Source organism: Delphinus delphis, chromosome 16, assembly GCF_949987515.2.
Source record: "Delphinus delphis chromosome 16, mDelDel1.2, whole genome shotgun sequence".
Classification (NCBI taxonomy): Eukaryota; Metazoa; Chordata; class Mammalia; order Artiodactyla; family Delphinidae; genus Delphinus; species Delphinus delphis.
Genome location: NC_082698.1, coordinates 71,911,176 through 71,933,389, shown reverse-complemented (window position 1 = coordinate 71,933,389; position 22,214 = coordinate 71,911,176). Strand labels below are relative to the sequence as shown.

At 39.8% G+C, this 22,214-nt stretch overlaps 1 protein-coding gene and 1 pseudogene across 1 annotated transcript in view; both read right to left on the bottom strand.

Annotated features, from left to right (window-relative positions):
• Positions 1–1,737: 1,737 nt before the first annotated feature.
• ANK3 (ankyrin 3) overlaps positions 1,738–22,214 on the bottom strand; it is a 328,736-nt gene continuing 308,259 nt past the window's right edge. The window contains 2 exon segments of the mRNA XM_060033488.1: positions 1,738–2,194; positions 16,022–16,112. Of these exon segments, the coding sequence (XP_059889471.1) occupies positions 16,044–16,112 (69 nt within the window). The 3' untranslated portion in view covers positions 1,738–2,194; positions 16,022–16,043.
• Positions 9,393–12,659, bottom strand: LOC132440005 (non-histone chromosomal protein HMG-17 pseudogene; annotated as a pseudogene).

Here is a 22,214-nt window from a genome sequence, read left to right as displayed (position 1 = left end):
ACATACTTAGAATCGTCTGGCATTCTGTGAGCATTCCAGTTGCAGCAATGGTGATGACAGTTGCTCCTACCACCATTACTACATGCCAGGCTCTGGGCTAGAATAAAAATGAAAACAGACACGGTCTCCGCCTTGTTGAGTTCATCATGTAGTGTGTGATCACAGACTCCAGCACCTACAGGCCAGCCAGGGCACTCACAGTGTGAGAAGTGGGGATGGGACTGGGTGCCTGGAGACCCCAGGCCTGGCTGGAGCGGGCAGGGGCAGTGTGGCCCAGCAGGTTGGGCCTTCTGGCAGTGAGACTTGTGGTTGCTAAATCTTGCTTTTCAAGAGAAGTTAGAAATTTGGGTTATTATGTGAAATCTCCCAGCTCACAAGCACGGACAGTGAATGTCAATTTAAAAACGATTGCTTTATGGGCTACAGACAACTGCTGTCTGAATGGTTCCTGAAAGTGCTCTTTTACAACTTCTGTACGTGCCAGCTGTTACAGCCCCAATTCTCCACGTTTTGGGGGGGCAGCTCATACCAGCTGTGGGCAAAGATCACTTGTCAGTCAGTCTGTAATTGTTGGCTTCTCAATGAAATGCACAGAATTTGTGTTAAGTTGGGAGTTGGCAGGGCAGGACTGAATGTTGGGGACTATCTCTTTAGTGACCACAGAGGCAGAGGCACGAAACGGGCTGGTGAGGAAGACGGCTGCGGCCAAGTGACAAGGAGTTAAGACAATTACCTTTTGCCAGAGAACACAAGGACACTGTAGAGCACAGATAGGTGAAGAGTTTAACACAATTTATTTTATGCTTAAATAATCGACTAGGTCATCCAGTGTATGGTTTCTCATACATATGTCATTAGAGCTATGTGTCAATAAATGCTGATTTTATATGAATATAATCAACAAATTAAAGAATTTCACCAAAACCCAAATAAAAATGCCCTTTAAAACACAGCAGCCTTATTAACCTAATATGACATGGCTAGAATGGTTACAAATGATTGGCTTACTGAAAGGTGTCTACATCTTACAGCCAGTACACGATACAGGAATAAGTTTACAGCGTGCTGCCATTCTACTAGCTAAGAATTTCTGTGCAGTCCACTGAAAATACCCCTGACAGGGGCCTCTTATGAGCACCATCCACCTCTAAAGCGGCAAGCATTACCCTTTTAAGCACTACCAGCACCCCCCTCCCCCTAAAGCAACTACCGTATAGGGTTTTTTTTTTCATTTTTAGGTCATTTCATTGAAAAATTGGCAATAGCAACAAATATTAGATGAAGGGCTTTGTGTTTACAGATAAAATCTTCTGTGTTGCAGTATACTGTAGTGTTTGCAAAATTGGAAAAGATTTAATCAAAATAAGGTGATACACATGCATCAAAATATTAGTATTCTGAAGAAAAATTTTTTTCACAGAACTACAGAATTCCTCATTTTGGGAATTATTTAAATTTGCAGCAGATTTTAAAGATTTGTTTTTTTAAAATCAAGCTAGCAGTTTTGCGTATACAAACATTATAATTGCTAATATACAAGAATCGGTGAAGATCCCCCTACCCATCACCCCTCCTCCTTCTTTTGGGGTGAAGTCACTTGAGACCCCCGTTATGTTAAATGCATCTGCAATATTCTCTTTGTGTTCTAAGAGGCAGTGCCTTATTGACATTTATTCCATTTTTTCTGTTAGAATTTATACAGTGTTATTATTTACAGCAAAACTATAGATGTTTTAAAAAAGAAACAAATAGTGTTTATACCCTGACAGTTTGGGTCCAAGAAAAATAAGGCGAGCTGTTGTGGATTTTTAGTAATTTTAGTGTTTCTCCATGATTTGATCATTCCATCTCCTTCTGTCTCTTCTGGCGGCAGGAATTTCTTCCTTTTGTAAATGACACCAAATTACTTGAGATAAACTGGTAACAGCATGGCTTCTCGTATATACACTGCATTGCTAATTGCACACGTGCCAATCCTGGGAATGAAAGTGAATTTTCATGCTCTGTAAATTGGCTCATGCTAAATTAAAATGTGGGTGGTTTTCTTTTCCTTTTTTTCTTTGTGCATAAAAAAAAAATCATGCCATTAATGTGTGGAAGCAGCAAACACACACACCCTTCTCCGTAAATTTTTACTTCCTGCTGACTTATCTTCCATGAATTTCTCAATACTGGCAATAAAAACAATATGATCCTGTGGATAGAGAAACAATAGGTGGTGAGTTTAGCTTTTTCCCCCCCTTCCTTTTATTTATTTATTTATTTTAAAGAACTTGCCAAAATCTTCCTTGCCATTCAGCAGAAATGCCTCAGAGAATGGGGGCCCTCGACTTCTTAATGGGGTGGTTTAACATACTTTTGACTGAGGCGATTTGCTAGATGCCTCAGGGAACAAAGCCCTGAAGTGTGCTAGAAAGCTCTTGGAAGGCAATGACCTTCTCTGGGTGACCCTGTCCCCTCCACAGAAGATCGTTTCCCGTATTAGGGGTTTCAGGGATGGAGTCGGAAAGATCCTCTTCTAGTTCTGAAGTCTCTGACGCTCAGGTCACTCACTCAGGTACTGGGGAAAGCCATTTGCAGACCTCTGGGCCTCAGTCTTATCTGTGAAGTAAGGAGGCTGACAAAGGTGCTCTGAGATTTCCATCCAAATGTCTGGGGTTTTCAAGGGCACACGGGGCCAGGGGTACGGAGTCAGGATGCAGCATCTCGGTCATGCCTCTGTGTTGTATGATAAACCTCTCACCCTGCAAAATGCAGCCTTTCAAGAAGGGAGAACAGTGTCCTTACTTCATTTACTATGAAATTGCTTTTCCATATGCAAATTCAAATGAAAGACTATCTTCTGCCATTGCAAAGAATACCTTCCCTTCTCCTGCCTCATGTCAGTCATGACAGGATAAATCAATTTTATTTGAGCTTTTTCATGGACACTCCACTAAGAACATCTTGCCCTACTGGATAATACCTGCATAAAGTTATCAGTGTTTCAGAGCCAGTCTTAATAAGTCAAAATAAATCAACATCCTTTGGCAGAGGTTTTCATACTCTTGTGCAGTATTGTTCTTGGTAGGAACTCCTCCTCCATAAAACAAAGTTCTTCCTTCGTATGTCCCTTCCTCCCCAGCAGTGTGAAAGGGTGACACCTGAATGCCTGCCCGAGAACAAGACATAGGCCCTAGAGAAAAGGCGAGTCAGGCAAGATGAATTTTGGGAACAACCCTGTTCACTCCCATACATGCAACAGACTATTTTTGCAGGTCCAGGAGAACCTCTAGAATTCTGCTTCTGTTGGGGCCTGAAAGTGTTCTCAGTGACCTTGAGGTTGCTTACTTACCCCAGACAAGTTTCTTTCCCTTTAGGTGGGTCACCCAGGCTGCCTTGGCTTCTGTAAACATGTTAGTACAGCACTTCCTCTGTCTGCCCCACCATGGTCCTGCCTTCCTTTTTTGTATTAAAAGTGGCACTGACCTCCATGCCCCAGGTCACTAAAGCTTGGAGCCAAGAATATCAAAGTATCAATTCCTTCTGGGGTGATTTCAACACCTGCCCCACTCCCATGACTCTGCAGAGGTTCCAGAGAAGGAAAGTGACTCATTTGGGCAGGCCATGTCCCAGAGAATGTGCAAATCCGAGTAAGAAGATCAGGATTTTCTCACCTCTGCTTTTACCATCTATTCCTAACCTTCCAGGCACCAGGCTTCTCAGACGCTCCTATGATAATGCTACCCTGGTGATCTCACTTTGTTTTCTTAGGGAGAATTCTTAGCAATTTTTTTCTAATTGACCCTCCCCCCAACTTTTTACAGCTTAACTGATATATCATTTATATACCATATCATTCATCTATTATATATAGCTTGATAATTTTTAGTAAATGTATATAGATGTGCAGTCATCACTACAGCCCAGTTGAACTTTTTTTGTTTTGCTTCATCTTCCAAAAACCAGTCCAGCTTCCCAATTAATCTTGCAATAAGAAGCAAGGTCTTTCTCTTAGCACCTCAATGCACGCGAACATTATCTTTCTAGAAATAGTGGATATGTTTCTATAATTAAAAAAAACTATTATGCCCATTTATATTCAGGTATAATGTGGGTGATAGTTTAAAAGGTTGGGTGTTACTTGCCCTTATAAATCTCTCTTGTTCTTGGTCACGCAATCAGGGTGTGTAGGCCCCAGCTACACGGGGTGCAGGAAGGTTATTCACTGGGCAAAAGCCTATACCAAGTACAGTGTTGCACAAAAAGCATGAGCGCTTTGGCTGACTGGCTGTGGACCTGTTACAGAATACTGACAGTGTATAAACTGTGGTGAGATTGCCATCTGATGGAAAGGCGCAAGGGCAGGATCCATCAAGGTGACATTTCAGAAATAGGATTTGAGTCATCTTCTCTTTCCGGGTTTAGACAGTGGATCTGAGAGAGAAGCATTTGCATGGAGGAATCTGTCTGTCCTTGGGTTTTCATGCTTTTCAAACCCAAATGTAGTGGAAAACAAGGCAGAAAACCAATCATTCCATTTAGTCATTTCACTATACATTTTTTAAAATTTTAAGAAACATTTAAAATATAGAAAAACAGCTATTGGATTCTCATGGTTATATTTCAGGTTATATTTCACAGATGAATGTTGTACTTTCCATGTCACATTTTCAAGTCAGGAATATATTTAGGTTAAAACCAACCTTTCCTCTATAGGTTCACATACTGGTGGTATTTAGCCCCTAGTGGCTAGCTAAAACAAACCCACCAACAACACCCCCCCGCCCCCGCTCCACACACACCCCCTTACGCCTTTAGCGCTCTGCAGTTCATCCCAATAAACCTTTTCATGCTTAATGACCATACTCTCCACTGAAAAGCACTGTTTGACAATCTCCACTGCTTCTCAAACTTGGGTACACATTAGAATTATCTGGGGAGATTTAAAAAATCCCAGTGTCCAGGCCACTTCCCTTACCAGTTTATTTAGAATTTCTTGGGGTGGTGCCCAGCATCAAACACTTAAAAAAGAAAACCAAAAAACCTCTGTAGATGATTCCGATGTTCGGCCAAGATTAAGGGCCAGTGATACATTCTGGAGCAGCACTTCCCAAAGCTTAAAGTGCATACGTATCACCCCGGGATCTTCAAATGTGGATGCTGGTCGAGGAGTCAGGGTGAGCCCAGAGATGCTGCGTTTCTAACAAGACTCCCAGGTGATGGCGATACTGCTGGTCCACAGACCATACTGGAGGGTCTAGAGGATCTAGACTACAGGCCAGTCATCAGCCCGTTGGTTTCTAACTTCCTTTTCTTTGCTCACGATTTCATTATCCACTTATAATCCCCTGCTGTCATCTTCATTTACCTCTAACTTCTCTTTACTCTTCAGGTGTGTTTCAAATGCCATCTCCTTGAAAGTGTGGTCTATCTTCTCCCTAGTGAGATCCACCTTTGCAGGCTCTTTTTTTTTTTTTAATATTTATTTATTTATTTGGCTGTACTGGGTCTTAGTTGCAGCATGCAGGATCTTTAGTTGCATGCAGCATGTGGGCTCTACTTCCCTGACCAGAGATCAAACCCAGTCCCCCTGCATTGGGAGCGCAGAGTCTTAGCCACTGGACCACCAGGGAAGTCCCTGTAGGCTCACTCTTACTCATCTTTAAAGACTTAGCTGTGTTATGCCCTAAGGAAAGTCTTTTCTGATATGCCTTCCCTATAGCCCACTGAGAACAGAGAATTTGTTATTCTAGTTCTCTTCCTAACCCACCTCTCTCTTTCCTTTCCTTCTCCTTTTCTCTCTCTCTTCTTAAGGAAGTCATGGAGCTAAAAACATTTTTTCCTAAGCATTAATTCTAACTACTTTATGTAATCATAATAAACTACTGCACCATTTAAAAATAATTCCCAGTTTGTGTAGATTTGTTCTTCAACTAATACCAATAAGTGGGACTTAATTTTTGTTTGTTCTTTTCTAGTGACTTGTGATTAAAAAAAAATCTGAGGTCACAGGGCCAGTTTTACAAAAATGAAAAGTAATTACTGGTAAAGTACTGATGTACATGTTGGCTATAGAAGAAAAATATAACCCTAATAAAGTTGTATAGTTAACTTAGTAGTACAACTAATAATGTTGTTATTATTAACAGGCACTGTTCTAAGGTGGAACTCATTTAATCCTAATAAGAGCGAGGTACTATCTCTTCCATTTTACAAATAAGAAAATAGAGCCATACAGCTATTATACTGGTGGCACATTTAGTACATGGGCGAGCCAGAATTGGAAGTCGAGCCACCTGGCTCTAGACCCCTGCTTTTGGTTAATTAGGGATTTTTTTAAAGGGAAAGAAAAATGAAAAACACTACATAAAAACATTATCTACTTCAGATGGATTCTGGAAAAGATTCTGGAGGGCAGGGTCCTGAATCTGGAGTGAAGCAATTCAGACCATAGTTCTGACTTCCTGGAAGCAGAATCAGGAGGTCTAGGTCACAAACCGAACATGTCATTTATTAACTATAGCTTCGGCGATTTTGCTCTCTCTCCTTAGTAAAGAGGAATGAGAATACCTATTTTAATGATTTCCCAGGGCTACTGTGAGAAGCGAGTCATAGGAAATAATTGAAAGTGTTCTGAATTATAAACCGACGTGACACGCAGAGGACTTCAGCGATGCTGCTGTCCCGACCTCTCCCACTGTTGTGCTCTAGCACACCTGGCGGCTGCTGCTCTGTCCACTGGCCTCCTGAATCCAGGCTCTTCGGGTGCTAGTCTCGGCTCTTGTCTCACCTCTCTCTTTTTAAAAAATCTACATCATTTTTAAAGAATTGAAGTAGAGTTGATTTACAATCTTGTGTCAGTTTCACGTGTACAGCACAGTGATTCAGTTATATATACATATATATTCTTTTTCAGATTCTCTTCCATTGCAGGTTATGACAAGCTATTAAGTAGAGTTCCCTGTGCTATGCAGTAGGTCCTTGTTGTTTACCTGTTTTATATACAGTGGTGTGTATATGTTCATCCCAAGCTCCTGATTTATCTTCCTGCCCCCACCTCTTAGCACTACTAATAATAGCTGAATTTACTGAGGGCTTACTCTGGGCTTGCCAGTCACTGTTAAGTGATTTACATGGATTCACTTGTTTAATTCTAACGACAGTTCTGTGAGATATGTTACTCTTATCCTAACAGAGGCGAGGAAATTAAGGCACAGAAGTGAAATAAGCTGGCTAAGCTTACACAGCTAGTAAGCGTGTGATTTACGTTCACTCAGGCCACTTCTGTAACCACGTTAAGATTGCTAGCCCAGATTTCTCTTCCTCATCACTGACAAATATTTAAGGCACTACAGATTGACCTATTTCAGTCCCGAATTTTGTTTTCCTTTTCTTAGCTTCTATATTTTTGTTAGTAGTTACACACAGGATCACAACCCTCACTCCCTCTGTGGAATTAATCTGGTTGTTATACTTCTGAAATGTCCCTCACATCAGCCCTCTCCTTTATGTCGTCTCTGCCCAGGATCAGGCCCTCATCCTGTCTCATAACTGGGGTCCTCGTGTTCAAACTCTCCTCACCACTAACTCCCTCTCCTACCACTAGGGTTACCTAAATCCCAACTGACTGTATTATTCTCCTTCGACAACACTTCCAGTGGTACCTTACTGTCTCTGGGATAAAGGCCAAACTCCTGAGCATAGCACATATCACACTGCCCAGTCTTAAATCCTACCCCTTCTTCAAAAGCCAGTTCAAATATGCACTTCAAGAAGCTTTGCAAGATCTCCTCCATTGGTGTTTACTACATCTTCCAGTGGATTCTCCTAGCGATATTTTTATATCTTTTATCATAGCTCTGTGCTTTGATTTGTGTAACTTACTATCATGTTTGCCTCTTGGACTAGACTGTACAGTTATATGCCCTCAAGTGAGTGGTGATGCTGGGGATAATGTCTTTTTTTTTTTAATATATTTTTAAAAATTGAAGTAGAGTTGATTAACAATGTTGTGTTAAGATTCAGGTGTACAGCAAAGTGATTTAGTTATATGTATATATATTCTTCTTCAGATTCTCTTCCCTTATAGGTTATTACAAAATATTGAGTATAGTTCCAGGTTCTATACAGTAGGTCCTTGTTGATTATCTATTTTATATACAGTAGTGTGTATATATCAATCCCAACCTCCTAATTTGTCCCTCCCCCTCTCCTCCCTTTGGTAACCATATGCTTGTTTTCTATGTCTGTGAGTCTCTGTCTTGGAAATAAGTTCATTTGTATCTTTTTTTTTTTTTTAAGAGTTCACATATAAGTGATATCATATGATATTTATCTTTGTCTGGCTTACTTCACTTAATATGATCATCTCTAGGTCCATCCATGTTGCTGCAAATGGCATTATTTCATTCTTTTTTTAATGGCTGAGTAATATTAGGATAATGTCTTCAATGCTGGACTCCCCCGACCACCTACACAGTGTGTGTCACAAACTAAGAAGTAAAGGGGCTCTAAATGTGCATGGTCAGTTATTTACAAAAGCTTATCAGCTAATCTGCATTATAGGAAAGTTTCTTTCATCCACTGATACTAAACTGCATGGATTAAAATATTTTGGGTAAAACCAAACAAATATACTAGAGGACCAGGGGCACAGGGGAAAAAATGAGCAAGAACCAGCAGAAACAGTCCTGCACTGGGTTCCAATTTAGAATTATTATACACAGAATATGAGAGAACTACATTTATAATGCATAAAGGAATAAAAGTAAGATTAGAAATATCTTCAGAAAAGAATATGCTATGAAAAAAATTTAAAAGTATATACTAGAGGGCCGAGGCTGAATATGATTATAGATTAGAGGAGCTAGCACAGCTTGGAGATCTCTAGGAAGGAAGAGGTCAGAGGCAACCTTTTACAGCTCTCTATTCCTCTTCAAAATGTTGTTCTTTGGGGCTCGATCCTGAGCCCCTTCTTTGCTCACTTTCACTTTCTCCCTAGGTAATCACACCTATTCTCTGGTGTTCCCTTTCTCTGATATTCAGTATTCACCTCTTTAGTGATAACACTCACATTTTTATACGCCTAGTCCAACCTTTCCTCAAAGCTCCAGACTTGTGTATCGACAAAAGCCTGAGTGCTTGATATTCTTCTTAAAACCCATCCTGTTTCTTTTTCCACCGCCCACCTGCTTACCCTTGAAACCTTGAGTCAAGGCATCATCCTTGACTCAACCCTTCTTCTCCATCCTAACCCCAAGCCATCAGATGCTGTTGACTTTCCTAAAACTGCTGCCCAGGTCCTAGCCCTGCCACCATGGTGGCTTAGCTGGACTACAGCAATAACCTCCTAGCTCACCTCCTTCAGTTTATTCTTGTTTTCCCTCCAATCCTTCTCTACATAGCTGGTGTGCTTAAAAAAATAAGTAAAACATCAGGTCAGACTCTTGCTTGAAATCTTTCAAAGGCTTCACATTTTTTTTAGAATGAAATCCAAATCCTATATTCTGGCCTATGATGAGGCATTTCTCACTTCATCATGGGCCTGCCTCACCCCCCACCAGCTCATCAGGCTCTGTTACACTAATCTTCTTTCATTTCCTCAAAAGTGTTAGGCCTTTTCCTGCCTCAGGGCTCTTGCACACTTTGTACTCTCTGCTGGAGTCCTCTTCTCCTTCTTCCCATTCTTTACATTGTTGGCACCACCTACGAGGTCTTAGCATAAATGTCATGACTTCCGAGGGACTTTCCCCAGCCCCCAAGTCTAAATATGTTTCTGTGCTACTCTTCCATTGGATCTTGGAGTTTGCATTTTTAGCCCTTAAACAATTCATGTTCCATCTCTTTCCCCCTTGCATGCTGAGAGATGCAGAAGGGCAGGGGCCGTGGAGGTTTTATTCACCACTGTATATTATTACTAGCCTTTTCGCTCTAAACAAGGTGGAAGGTCAAGTCCTTTTTTTTTTTCCCAAACTGTATCCAGCTTTATTAAAGATACTTTTCATAAACAATCGTGGTATTTCAGGCAGGACATGGGCAGACAATCGTTAACAGTATACAACAACTTTCAAACTCCCTTTTGCAATGGACTACCAAAATCAGAAAGCCACTATAAAACCCCATGAAGTCTTCATGTGATGCTCTGAACAGGGAAAGTTTAGAGTGAGGGTTGACACTTCACATTTAGTATGTTGTTTAACAACTTTTCACAAGCCGACCCTGACTTTCAGGAAATGGAAATGAAAATGGCAAAAGTATCAATCTGAAGATCCACAATCTAAAGAAGGAGCCGCTGCTCTTTTGAGGGACGCCATCTCAGTGGTGACAATGCAAAGTCCAGATTGCCTGACACACTGGTAACCAACTTTGGGGGGTCAGGTTCCAACAGGTCTCTGGGTTTAAGAGAGTCAAGTCTATGCTGAAGGTGGAGAGGGAGAAGAGGACATAAAAACTAATTTTAGTTTTTCCACACCACAAGGCGTTTGTGCCAAGGTGGCTACTGTGTGTCAACATCAAGGAACCCCTCCTTCCTGGGAACCAGGAGGAAGTCTCTCAAAACCAGATGGGAAAGGTGTTTCTTTCCCATGTCAATCCAGCTTCAGAGACAATCTATTAGTGACATGTGCTCTTCCCCCAAAAAACAACAACGAAGTGTTCTGTATGCTAACAACATAGCTTAAAAGAAAAAAAAGTAAAACAAAATTCTGCATTTTTATAAAACTTGATTAAAAAATAGTATTTCAAACTGTACAGTCACCAGAAGTACACAGTTGTCAAAAATGCACACTTCACTTGGCCTCTCCAGCACCCTCAGCTTTCTGTGCCTGGTCTGTTTCGGCATCTCCGTTTTCTGCAGGGTTATTCCCATCCTTGCCAGCATCAGCTTTCCCCCTTTTCCTTTTGGGTACTTTCTCTCCCTTCTTTGCAGGGGTCTTTTTAGGCTTGGGCTCTGGCTTTGGAGGAGCAGGTTTAGCAGATAACCTTGCAGGTCTTCTCTGTGGTTCATCCTTCACCTTGGTTTTATCTCGTTCAGCATCCCCTTCAGCCTTTCTCTTGGGCATGGTGGTGACGGCGGCGGGACGTAGGCGCTGGACACGGGGATGCAGTGGCGCGCGGCTTTGGCCAGTGCAGGGGTCGCTCTCGCCTCTTCTTCACACTGCTGGCCACGTCCTTTTTAGAAGGCGTGAATGAAATGAGTCAACTTTTTGGCCTCAGATAAAGTGTTTCCCCCGGCAAGCCTCGTGCTGTTGCTGCTGCTCTTGGCTTCCATGTGGCTGTGAGATCCTGAGCATTTCCCTAAAAGAGGTTTACAATACAGCTGTTCCAGTCTTTTCCAACGTGTGTCTGGGGTACCTCCGTTGTCACAGCCTCACTAATCAGCTAATGGTATTTTTGAAGGTTTATGGCTATGAAGTTTTGCTTTATTTAAAAAAACTAAACCAAAAAACTGAGTACTTTCACTGTGTATTGTATGAAGAAATTAACTACAGTTTGCGTTTGTACGTACATTTGATTCAAAATTTGCTTTTAGGTTTCTGATAATCATCAAGTACTATTCAACTATTAATATGAGTAATAGTTAAGAGCTAGGCTCTGGTTAAGTTAAAATTTTATCCTTTTGCTCATTAACTATAGGACCTTGGGTAACTCATTTAATTCTTCTAAGCTTCAGTTTCCTTGTTTATTAAAAAAGAGATAATAGTACTTACGTTATAGCATTGTTTTGGGGACTATATGAGGTAATGTATGTAATGATCTTACCTAGTACCTGGCATACAGTAATCTTTCATAGAATATGACTATTATTATTATTATTCTGACTAATTTTAGAAAGACAGCTTAGTGGAATCGGACACTAGGTGAAGTGTCAATAATCTTGAGGCCAAGTCCTAGTTCTTCCAGTCACAGCTGTTTGAAAGAAGAAATGTAGGATGACCTCTCCAAGCCATAGTATCCTCATCTGTAAAAGGTAGCAATCAAAATCGGTCTCCTCTTCCTGGAGGCTTGTTTGAAGGATTAAATAAGACAAAAATGTAAATGCGTTTTATAAACTATAAATCACTATATATTACGTATAAATTTTATACTTATTTTAAGCCATCAGCTTTTCCCTTACATTAAAAATAGGATGGCTGTGACTCAGTATTAAAGAAAAGCAGGTATAGGGTTCAGATAGCTCAAAATTCAACTGGTTACAAAATGCAGAATAAAAATTTTGATGTCACCATCTGAGACTCAGTGAAACTGGGTCACATTCCATGTGCTTAGTTGTTCTTTAAAAAAAAAAGACAGCAGGGCCATAAGAACTTTCAATATACTTGCAAATTGATTTTTCCAGAGCACACATTCAGTGTCCTGGAATTCCAGGCAGTCTTCTTGGACTCATTTCCTAAATTCACTTATGAAAGGCAAATACCACCCTGGAGAGTAAAATGAGGCTTGCAGTCAAATCGCTGTTCTTTCCATCTGACACATTAAGTTTGCTTTATGCTGAAGCTATTTTCACATTCATATGAATTCTCCTAGTGAGTTTCTCTGTCCTTTGAGTGGTGTAGCAAGTGAGCCAAGGCCCTGCCAACTGCTTTACAGGGTGGATTATTTATCTTCAAGTCTCTTGTACATTTAGTGACCTAGTCATTTCTGTATTAATTCACTCTAAAGGCCCCTGGAAGCACAGCACTGTCATATATTTTTTGGTATCATTTATTCATAGATATTAGGTATACATTACTCTAGAAAAATGGCTCAGCTGGTGTCGATAACCTTTTTGGTTCTGTCCCACCCAGAGTCTGAGTCTATTACTGAACAAGTTGCTAAACTTTTAGGGGCATACTAAAGCTGACTGAAGTCTCTTCTAGGTTTTTTTTTTTTTTTTTTTTTGCGTTATGCAGGCCTCTCACTGTTGTGGCCTCTCCCATTGCGGAGCACAGGCTCCGGATGCGCAGGCTCAGCGGCCATGGCTCACGGGCCTAGCCGCTCTGTGGCGTGTGGGATCTTCCCGGACCAGGGCACGAACCCGTGTCCCCTGCATTGGCAGGTGGACTCTCAACTACTGCGCCACCAGGGAAGCCCTCTTCTAGTTTAATTTATCAGAATTGCTTAAACAGCAATTTAAGACTGCAAAATCATGCTTAGTGTTTTATTAATCTGCTGTATAGCCAAAGCAGTCTTGAGAAAGAAGAACAGAGCTAGAGTTATCATGCTCCCTGACCAGACTATACTACAAAGCTACAGTAATCAAAACAGTATGGAACTGGCACAAAAACAGACACATGGATCAATGCAACAGAATAGAGACCCCAGAAATAAACCCACACACTTATGCTCAGTTAATCTATGACAAAGCAGGCAAGAATATACAATGGAGAAAAGACAGTCTCTTCAATAAATGATGTTGGTAAAACTGGACAGCTACATGTAAAAGAATAATATTAGAACATTTTCTCACAACATATTAAAAAAAAAACCCTAAAAATAGATTAAAGACCTAAAAGTAAGACTGGAAACCATAAAAGTCCTAGAAGAAAATATAGAATACTCTTTGACATAAATTGTAGCAATAGTTTTTTGGATCTGTCTCCTAAGGCAGAGGAAACAAAAGCAAAAATAAACAAATGGAACAGAGGAGTGGATAAAAAAGATGTGGTACATATATACAATGGAATATTACTCAGCCATTAAAAATGAAATTCTGCCATTTTCAACAACATGGATGGACCTGGAGGGTATTATGCTTAGTGAAAGAAGTCAGAGAAAGACAAATACTCTGTTATTACTTATATGTAGAATCTAAAACATATCCAAATGAATATAACAAAACAGAAATAGACTCACAGATATAGAGAACAAACCAGTGGTTAACCAGTAGGGAGAGGGAAGGCAGGAGGGGCAAGACACGGGTAGGGGATTAAGAGGTGCAAACTACTATGTATAAAATAAATAAGCTACAAGGATATATTGTATAGCACAGGGAAATATAGCCAATATTTTATAACAACTTTAAATGGAGTATAATCTATAAAAATTTTGAATCACTGTGTTGTACATCTGAAACTAATATTATAAATCGTCTACACCTCAATTTAAAAAAATCTTGTATATGTCTTTTACCAGATTCAGCTGTAAGACATGCATAATGGGTGGGTTCATTCTAGATATTGCTACACTGATGTCATCCTTAATTTTCTCATCTCTCACCCTTGTCATCTGACAAAAAGCAATTCATGTCGCTATCTCTCGAGTCAGCCTACCTCTTACCATCCTTACTGCCCAAGCCAGCATCTTCAGTAGTTTAATAGGTTTTCTGCTCATCCATTATTGCCACCTCCAATTCATTCTGTGCCCTGCAGCTAGAGTGTGTGATGAGAACCTAAACTTTTAGTGAAAAAAGGCTTATGAGGCCCGGATATTCCGATTTTTCCTACCTCTCCAGACACAATGACAAAACCTTCTGCAGGCTACACCGACCTGTTCTCCTTTCTTGTTTCTTCCCAGTTCTGGCCTTTGCAGAACGCTAGAGCCTGTGCCTAGGAGGCTACCCCAAACACCATCAAATTTCCTCCCCTTCATCCAGATGAATCCTGTTCATCCTTTAAAACTAATCTCAAGCATCATTTTCTTAAGGAAACCTTCCCTGTCACCCTCAGACCAGGTCAGATCTCCAGTTAACAGGGTTGAGTGTGTGGGCTCCAGAGGCAGCCTGTTAGGGTTTGTATCCTGTTTCTGCCACTTTTTATTTAGGTGACCTTGGGCAATTTGGGGCCTGTTAAATGGGGATGATAAAGGCACCGATCCAAGTGAATTAAATGAAGAGTACACCTGAAACACTGGAAGAGTACGTATGGATAGCAAATACTGTTACTTCCAGAGCACTCTGCAGTTCTTAGGAGTTTTCTCAATGCCTTAAATACTGAAGTGACTGACTACCGTTAAATCCCCAAAACGTAAGGTCAGCGAGGGCCAGTACCTCCCTAGTGCTGTTTACCGATGATTTCCCAGTGCCTAGGCAGAAAGCGTCACAGAGAGGAAGGGAAATAAATCTTTAAGTGAATAAATAAAGAAGAAGCTGTTTTTGGAGGTGGAGGGATTAAGAATTTCTTTGGGCCTTAGTTACAGTTACCTTGCATACAAAATTTGGGGCAGTGAGACTCCGTGATTTCTCAATTCCTTACAGCAGCACTCCAAGTACCAGGATTCTGGTAACTGGGGAACAGTTGATGAGTGAAAGTGGAAACTGGGATCTGTTTGCTTTGTTACTTGGGGCTAGGAGAACTGTTGGTGAGCAGCCCTAAAGGACTCATCCTGCTTTACCTCACAGACTTACACAGAGCTTTTCAAAGCTCTATCAATGGGCTTTTGAATTGTAGCTACATAGAAAGAAACAGCACAAAGTTCAGAAAACAGTGTTAGAGGAAAATATCCTTCTCCGTGAAGAAAAGTTCAGACAACCTTAAACAAAGCTCACTAAACATTTTAACTTAGAAAACATAGTAGTGCCATTAACCTCCTATTTCATTTGCTTTGGTTTATACAGAATATCTGAAGTAGGATATAGGGATTTTGCTCATTTAAGCTTGGCAACCACTGTATTTCAACCAAAATTATATTCTTAGGTGCTGTTGTGGTAAAATGGTGAAAAGCTGGTCAATACAAATCTCCAAATACATTTGTATGAACTGTTTGTTGCCAAATAGTCTTCCTGTTAGAGTGAATAATGCTACTGCACTTCATACTGAGCCTTCGCTCTTAAGAGAAGACTCAAGATCACTATTTACATTTGCTTCTGCAACCATCATTTATATTTAAATTCCTAATTTGTGAAGAGGTTTATGGACTGTGAGCTAGAGGCCTTGGTTTTCGCGTGCAGATGTACGTGTACATGAACATGAAAATGACCACCAACTGCTTGTTGGATATTCAAAGCTGCAATTCAGTGAAAAAGAGAGGAAGGGGGTGGCGGGGGGATGGAATCACTTATTTGGTGAAATTAGAAGTTTCACAGGAAGTTACGTCTTACTGTTGTTGATAAGAGCACACTTACCACCTTGACTGACCATTTACTGTTATGAGTGACTCTTCTTTTCCACATGCCGGATTTCTTTCTTCGTCTTCATCTTATAACCTTCTCCCTGCTTTAAAAGGAATGTACACGTTAAGATTTCATGGTGAAAGGGTTTTCGTTAAAAAGCAGTTTCCATTCTGGTCCCTTGAGGCTGGATTAGGATAAGCGAAACACAGTTTCAAGTACTTTGTCACTTCACGTCCCCAGATATAATCTATTTGCCTCAACCACACAGCTCAGCAGCATCAGGGCGAGTGGGAGAGCACCGTCAGAAGGAATACGTTACTGTACTTCACAATAATTCAGTAGGTTAGTGATCAGTCAAACAACTGGACAGCCTGTCCAGTTCCTGTAAAACTAGAAGAAATCATCACTAAAACTCTCAAGGCACTCAAACCCCAATTATAAAAATATTAGTAAGTTATAATTTATGCCTTTTTAAGCCAGCAGAATGTTAAATAATCTGTTGTAATGAGACTGAAATTTCTCAGTAAAGCACTAATCATGAACTAAAGACCATGGAAATGCTGTTGAGCTGAGAGACTTTTTCTTTTTTAATTTGTGGAATTACCAAGCCCGTCCTCTTACTCCAGACCAAGCAGGCATCCCTTTTCCATAAAATAAGACCTGTCCTCACCAAGCACCAAGGACACACTTCTCTGAGAGCAAAGTGGTTCCACAGATACTCAGCTTTTACCCTTTACCCTCTTTATAATGGAAAACACAGTAGCCTTTCCAATTTTCTGATTTACTCCTTCTGAGAAATTTTCAGTTTACTTTTTTCTTATGTAAACACTGGCTATTGAAGTTTCTGTTTTTTAAATGAAAAGGGTAAAGGTCTCAGAAAGGGAAAGAAATGAAAAATAACCAGAGATGTTTTCTGTGGGAGCTAGAGATTCACTTGCTGAGTTACACTGCTCAGTGATGACTTTAGTTCTTTAACTGGCACATTGGAAATGGGCTGTTATTAACCCAGAGAGGAGAATCCTCCTCAGGTTAAGATGGGGGAATTCACATTTCCCTGTAGAATATACTGGAAAGAGAAAATGTATAGATTAGATGTAAGGATTTTGAGACGAGCTTTTTGTCATTCTAACTTTTAATTAAACCCTGTGCATTGGCTGGAAACAAGTGCTCTCTCTCTGGGTCCCAAGTAGGCTGCAGGTAAAGCACTGGGCAGGGGTGGGGCATGGCCGAGGGGTTTGGTGGTGGCAGAGGGTTTTAAATTTTGTCTCCCATGCTCGAACCGGCATGTTGCAACCTCCATGAATGAAATGATCTCTGTGAAAACTCTGAAGATAGTAAGAGTATATACTGTTAAAGAATGTTAGGAAGGAAAATCTTTTTCTTTGACCCTGATCAAATGCACAAGATGTCAAAAGCAGCAAATGCTTCAAGCTGCCACACTGCAGACGCCAGCCTGTTAGCAGCCTATTCTAGAGAGTTCACAAAGCTTTTATTCTCTACTTTCTTTACGACAGTCCCTCTCCATTACCACGTCATCATATTTTCTCTCTTGTGGGATAACAATTCGTCTTAGTACTTTCCGAGTGATCTGTAGGAAGCAATAGTGAAAAGGAGAGATTTTCCTGTTTTCTATTTTAAGAGGTGACACTACAGCAAACAAATAGTAGAAAATCTAAACCCCAAGAGAAGCATGAAACCCCAGTGATGATTACTTTTCTGGTGATGAGGTTGCCTTCTTCATCAGTAAACTGTTCTTCTGTGACTGATTCACCAGGAAGGTTTTTTGCTTCCTCTCCCTAAAGGATGTGGCATAGAGATTAGCAACATACTAGATGGATAGATCTCCACATCACTCCATACACCACACACATGCTCTGTGGCATTTTAGAAAAAGAAAGTATAAACTCTACTTGCAATTCCAGGGCCAGGGGAAAAGGCTGACTCCATGGATGGTTATTTAGCAGTCAACAACATTCAAAGCATTAAACCTCAAGTATGTACAAGAATGATGGTTAGCAACAAACTCCAAGAAGGAAGAATTTGAAAATATGTAATCACAGAATACAGTTATACATAGACAGACAAACAAAAAGGTTTCATTTGTTGAAAAAAGATTTAGCTAACGATTAGAGCTCTAATTAGATCATTTCACTTTGGATAATGTTTCTTCATTAGTCCTACGAAATCTCTCATTTTGGTGGATTTCCTTTTGTCTGATTTGAATTGAGGTAGCACCTTAGTTGGGGTGTTAATCACCCTTTGTTAGTTTGTTAAATTTAAAAATTCCTTACTAAAGGCAATATTTTTTCAAATACTATGAGAAAAGTTCAGAGTACAGAGAAAACCTTATTTTTTTCAGACTGAGCCTTTCATAAGTTGTAAATGAGAATAATTAATGTCTGATGAAGTACATAGTTTCAGAATATTATCAAGTGAATGAGTCTTATATGATGACTGATTAATTACTAAAGGAATGTAAGACGACAGCCTTTCAGTTAGTGACTGCTATCTGATTTAGAAGGGGAAACTGTCAAGGATCTTCCTCTGGTGAGTTAACAAAAAAATGGGATAAATTCTTAACTTGCCAAGTGGCATCATATTTTCCTGCTAATAGGCAGGTCAGTAGATTTAGATGGCTCCTTAACGTCTATTAGCTCTATGATTGTAGGATAAGGAAAACCACTGAGAGAGCAGACATAGGGCTGTATTTGTAACACATTACCTTCTTCACTGGTGTCAACTTTAGGTCAGTCTCACTTACAGTTTTGGGGAACAAGGACAAACATCTTAAGTGCAGACCCATTCTAGAGACCTACTGACTTGTTAGTCATACTTCTTTTGTTGAATGTTCTCCCTGCTTTAAAAGGAATGTACACGTTAAGATTTCATGGTGAAAGGGTTTTCGTTAAAAAGCAGTTTCCATTCTGGTCCCTTGAGGCTGGATTAGGATAAGCGAAACACAGTTTCAAGTACTTTGTCACTTCACGTCCCCAGATATAATCTATTTGCCTCAACCACACAGCTCAGCAGCATCAGGGCGAGTGGGAGAGCACCGTCAGAAGGAATACGTTACTGTACTTCACAATAATTCAGTAGGTTAGTGATCAGTCAAACAACTGGACAGCCTGTCCAGTTCCTGTAAAACTAGAAGAAATCATCACTAAAACTCTCAAGGCACTCAAACCCCAATTATAAAAATATTAGTAAGTTATAATTTATGCCTTTTTAAGCCAGCAGAATGTTAAATAATCTGTTGTAATGAGACTGTAATGTAGAAACTCACTAAACTGAGGGAGTGGATTAGATAGTAGTTGACTGGATAGATAGGAAAGTTCGTAAGGAGTCACAAAGTACATTAAAAAAAATTTCATCCATCTTTAATTCTGTCAGGTACATTGGAGATCAGGTGTTACCAAGGAGAGGTCTTTAGGGCCTCTCTTTAATGAGAGAAAATAATCTCTAATTAGTTTCTAAGGTTCTTGAAAACCTTTGTACTTTTAAGTAAATAAAATTTCCCCGCTAGTGTTGGTGATGGTATTATTTTTGGCAACACCTACCCGCACTTTTTTTCTTTCCTATTTCAAAGGAAAATTACAGTACGTATGGTGTCACAGTATCATTCCTGGTGGCCACCTTTGTGAAGACTACTGTACTTTCCTTTGGACCCCTGCTGGAAACATAGCATTTTATAATTTTTATTCCTCTCTCCTTCTTGAATAAAATGAAAAAATAACATGAAATGTACCAATTTCCTTCGATGTACACAACATTAAAACTTGAACTTTCAAAAAAATGAGATGAGAGAAACTATATACATAAACTTAGCAGATTACTAAGCAATATGTATTCTGAGAAACCCACTTGCTGGGGATGTATGTGTATATGTATATAGCACATGTATATTCTGTATACACGTACATATTGGTATATGTATATAAAACGATCTGAAGCTTGTGAACAATAGTTACCTTGTTCCATAACAATGGTTATCTGAAGCTTGTGAACAATGGGAAGTGGAATGGATAGATTGAACTTTTTGTACTTCTGAGTTGTTTGATGGGGGGAAACATACACGTAAACCCTTATTTTGAAAGTCAGTAAAAACGCTCAAAAGTAGAAATAAAAATATAGTTGAGGGCTTCCCTGGTGGCACAGTGGTTGAGAGTCCGCCTGCCGATGCAGGGGACACGGGTTCGTGCCCTGGTCCGGGAAGATCCCACATGCCGCGGAGCGGCTAGGCCCGTGAGCCATGGCCGCTGAGCCTGCGCGTCCGGAGCCTGTGCTCCACAACGGGAGAGGCCACAGCAGTGAGAGGCCCGTGTACCGCAAACAAACAAACAAACAAACAAAATATATATATAGTTGAACTATATAGTAAAAATTCAGTTATTTGAATCTAATCAAACTTCACAATGGTTTGAGTTAGTTTAAAGTTTTTACCTTTGTAATCACTGCATTTGCTAAGCAAATAATGTAAACAAGCTCATAGGGACTGGTCAATTTAAACTGCTTCCAAGCATTTGAAACCACTGTGATATTATCATATTATATAGACATAAATGAATATGCTTATAAAATTTAAAAATACGCAAGCAAATGGGAGAGTTTGTTAACTTGACTCATTTCTTAAAGGACTTGAAAATATTAAATGTAAAAATATAAAAACATAAAAAAGAATGAATCCACATGTGAAATTAAAGAGAAAAATCATAAAATTCTACTTTCACTCCATTTATTATACTAGTTGAATGGCTAAGAACACAGATTTGCCTAGACTTGTGATAATGGAATCCTGAATATATCTACTGCTTTCATTGACATTTCCTGGCCAAAGCTAGCTCTGGGAAGGATGGAATAACCACCAAATAGTTTTCTGCTCTAGGATTCTAAGTGCTAGGGGAATTACTGTGGCTGGTTCAGTCCAAGGCTGGACAGCCTCCATGAAGTAGGTCAAATTCCTAGCATTCTAGCCCCATCAAATAGTTTCCAGGAAAGATAGCTCAATGCTGCCTTCTCCTATGCCACCGGAAAAGTCTCAATGGCCAAGTGCCTAATTTAGTCCAGGAAAAGTTATTCCTTTTTAGTTTGTTCTGGACGAGACGGAATACAGTATCGTGGAAAACGCAGGTAGAAGGCACTCCTCTAGAGGACCAGGGGTTAGGTTCTGGTCTCAGAACTGTTACTGCCCAGCTGTGTGGTTTTGGGAAAATCAATTCATCTCCTATCCTTGGTTTTTGTCATCTAGGAAAAGAAGTAATTTTAGTCTCAATGACTCCTTTAGGTCCTAACACTCTCATTTTATGTGTTTTGACAGAGATGGATCCCATGTCACATTTACCGCGTAGTACTGCAGTCTCGAGCTCTTTTACATTAAAAAGGTACCAACATATGGAATAAAGAGAAAAGGCAACAGAAATGTGATCTTTTTCAACTGCCCCCAAAATCTGAACAGAAAAATATTAACCAGAAAGACTTCTACGTATGTAATTGACAAAGATTTTTTCTTACACCTATAGCTTCCAATTATAATTGTAGCTATCCTTTAGCTTTTGGTTTCTCTGTCACATACGAAGGACATTTCTCAAAGCTTGTTTAAGTGATTCCATTGTTTATACAATGCCCTCCCCACTTATGAAACCCGTTCTCTGATGATTCCACTCAGCCTCCCTAAAATTACACTGACTTCAAGAAGTGAAGATTTGAAGAGAACACAGTCTCCTCTGTTTTATGAAGCCTATAACATCAGTGTATTTCAGTCTTTTAAACTTCAGCTCTTAATAAAAATGTTAATATATATAATTATATGTTAAGCTTAAATATATAAATAACTCATTCTAACAAAATTACTTTAAAGCTGACTTGCTAATGCATGTTCTAGAATTATAGGAGACCAAAAGATATAACCCTCATTGACCTAGGGAGGGGGTTGATGCTTCTGCTGTTTTGTTTTAGTATTCCCCAGAGTAAAACTTCTCTACGCTTTCTCCCACTGCCTATGCAGGATTATGTTTATTTTCTTCTGTCATATACAGAGGAGTCAACTTCTACACTGGGCGGCTATTAGAAAGAAATGAGGTGAAGTTGATGCAACATGAGTATGTCATATGTTAAGCATAAAAAGCAAGTTACAAGACAGTATGTCTGGTGTGCTTTTTCTAGATGTTTCACTTTAGTGTCTTCAAGAAGTAATATTTTAATCATGGGA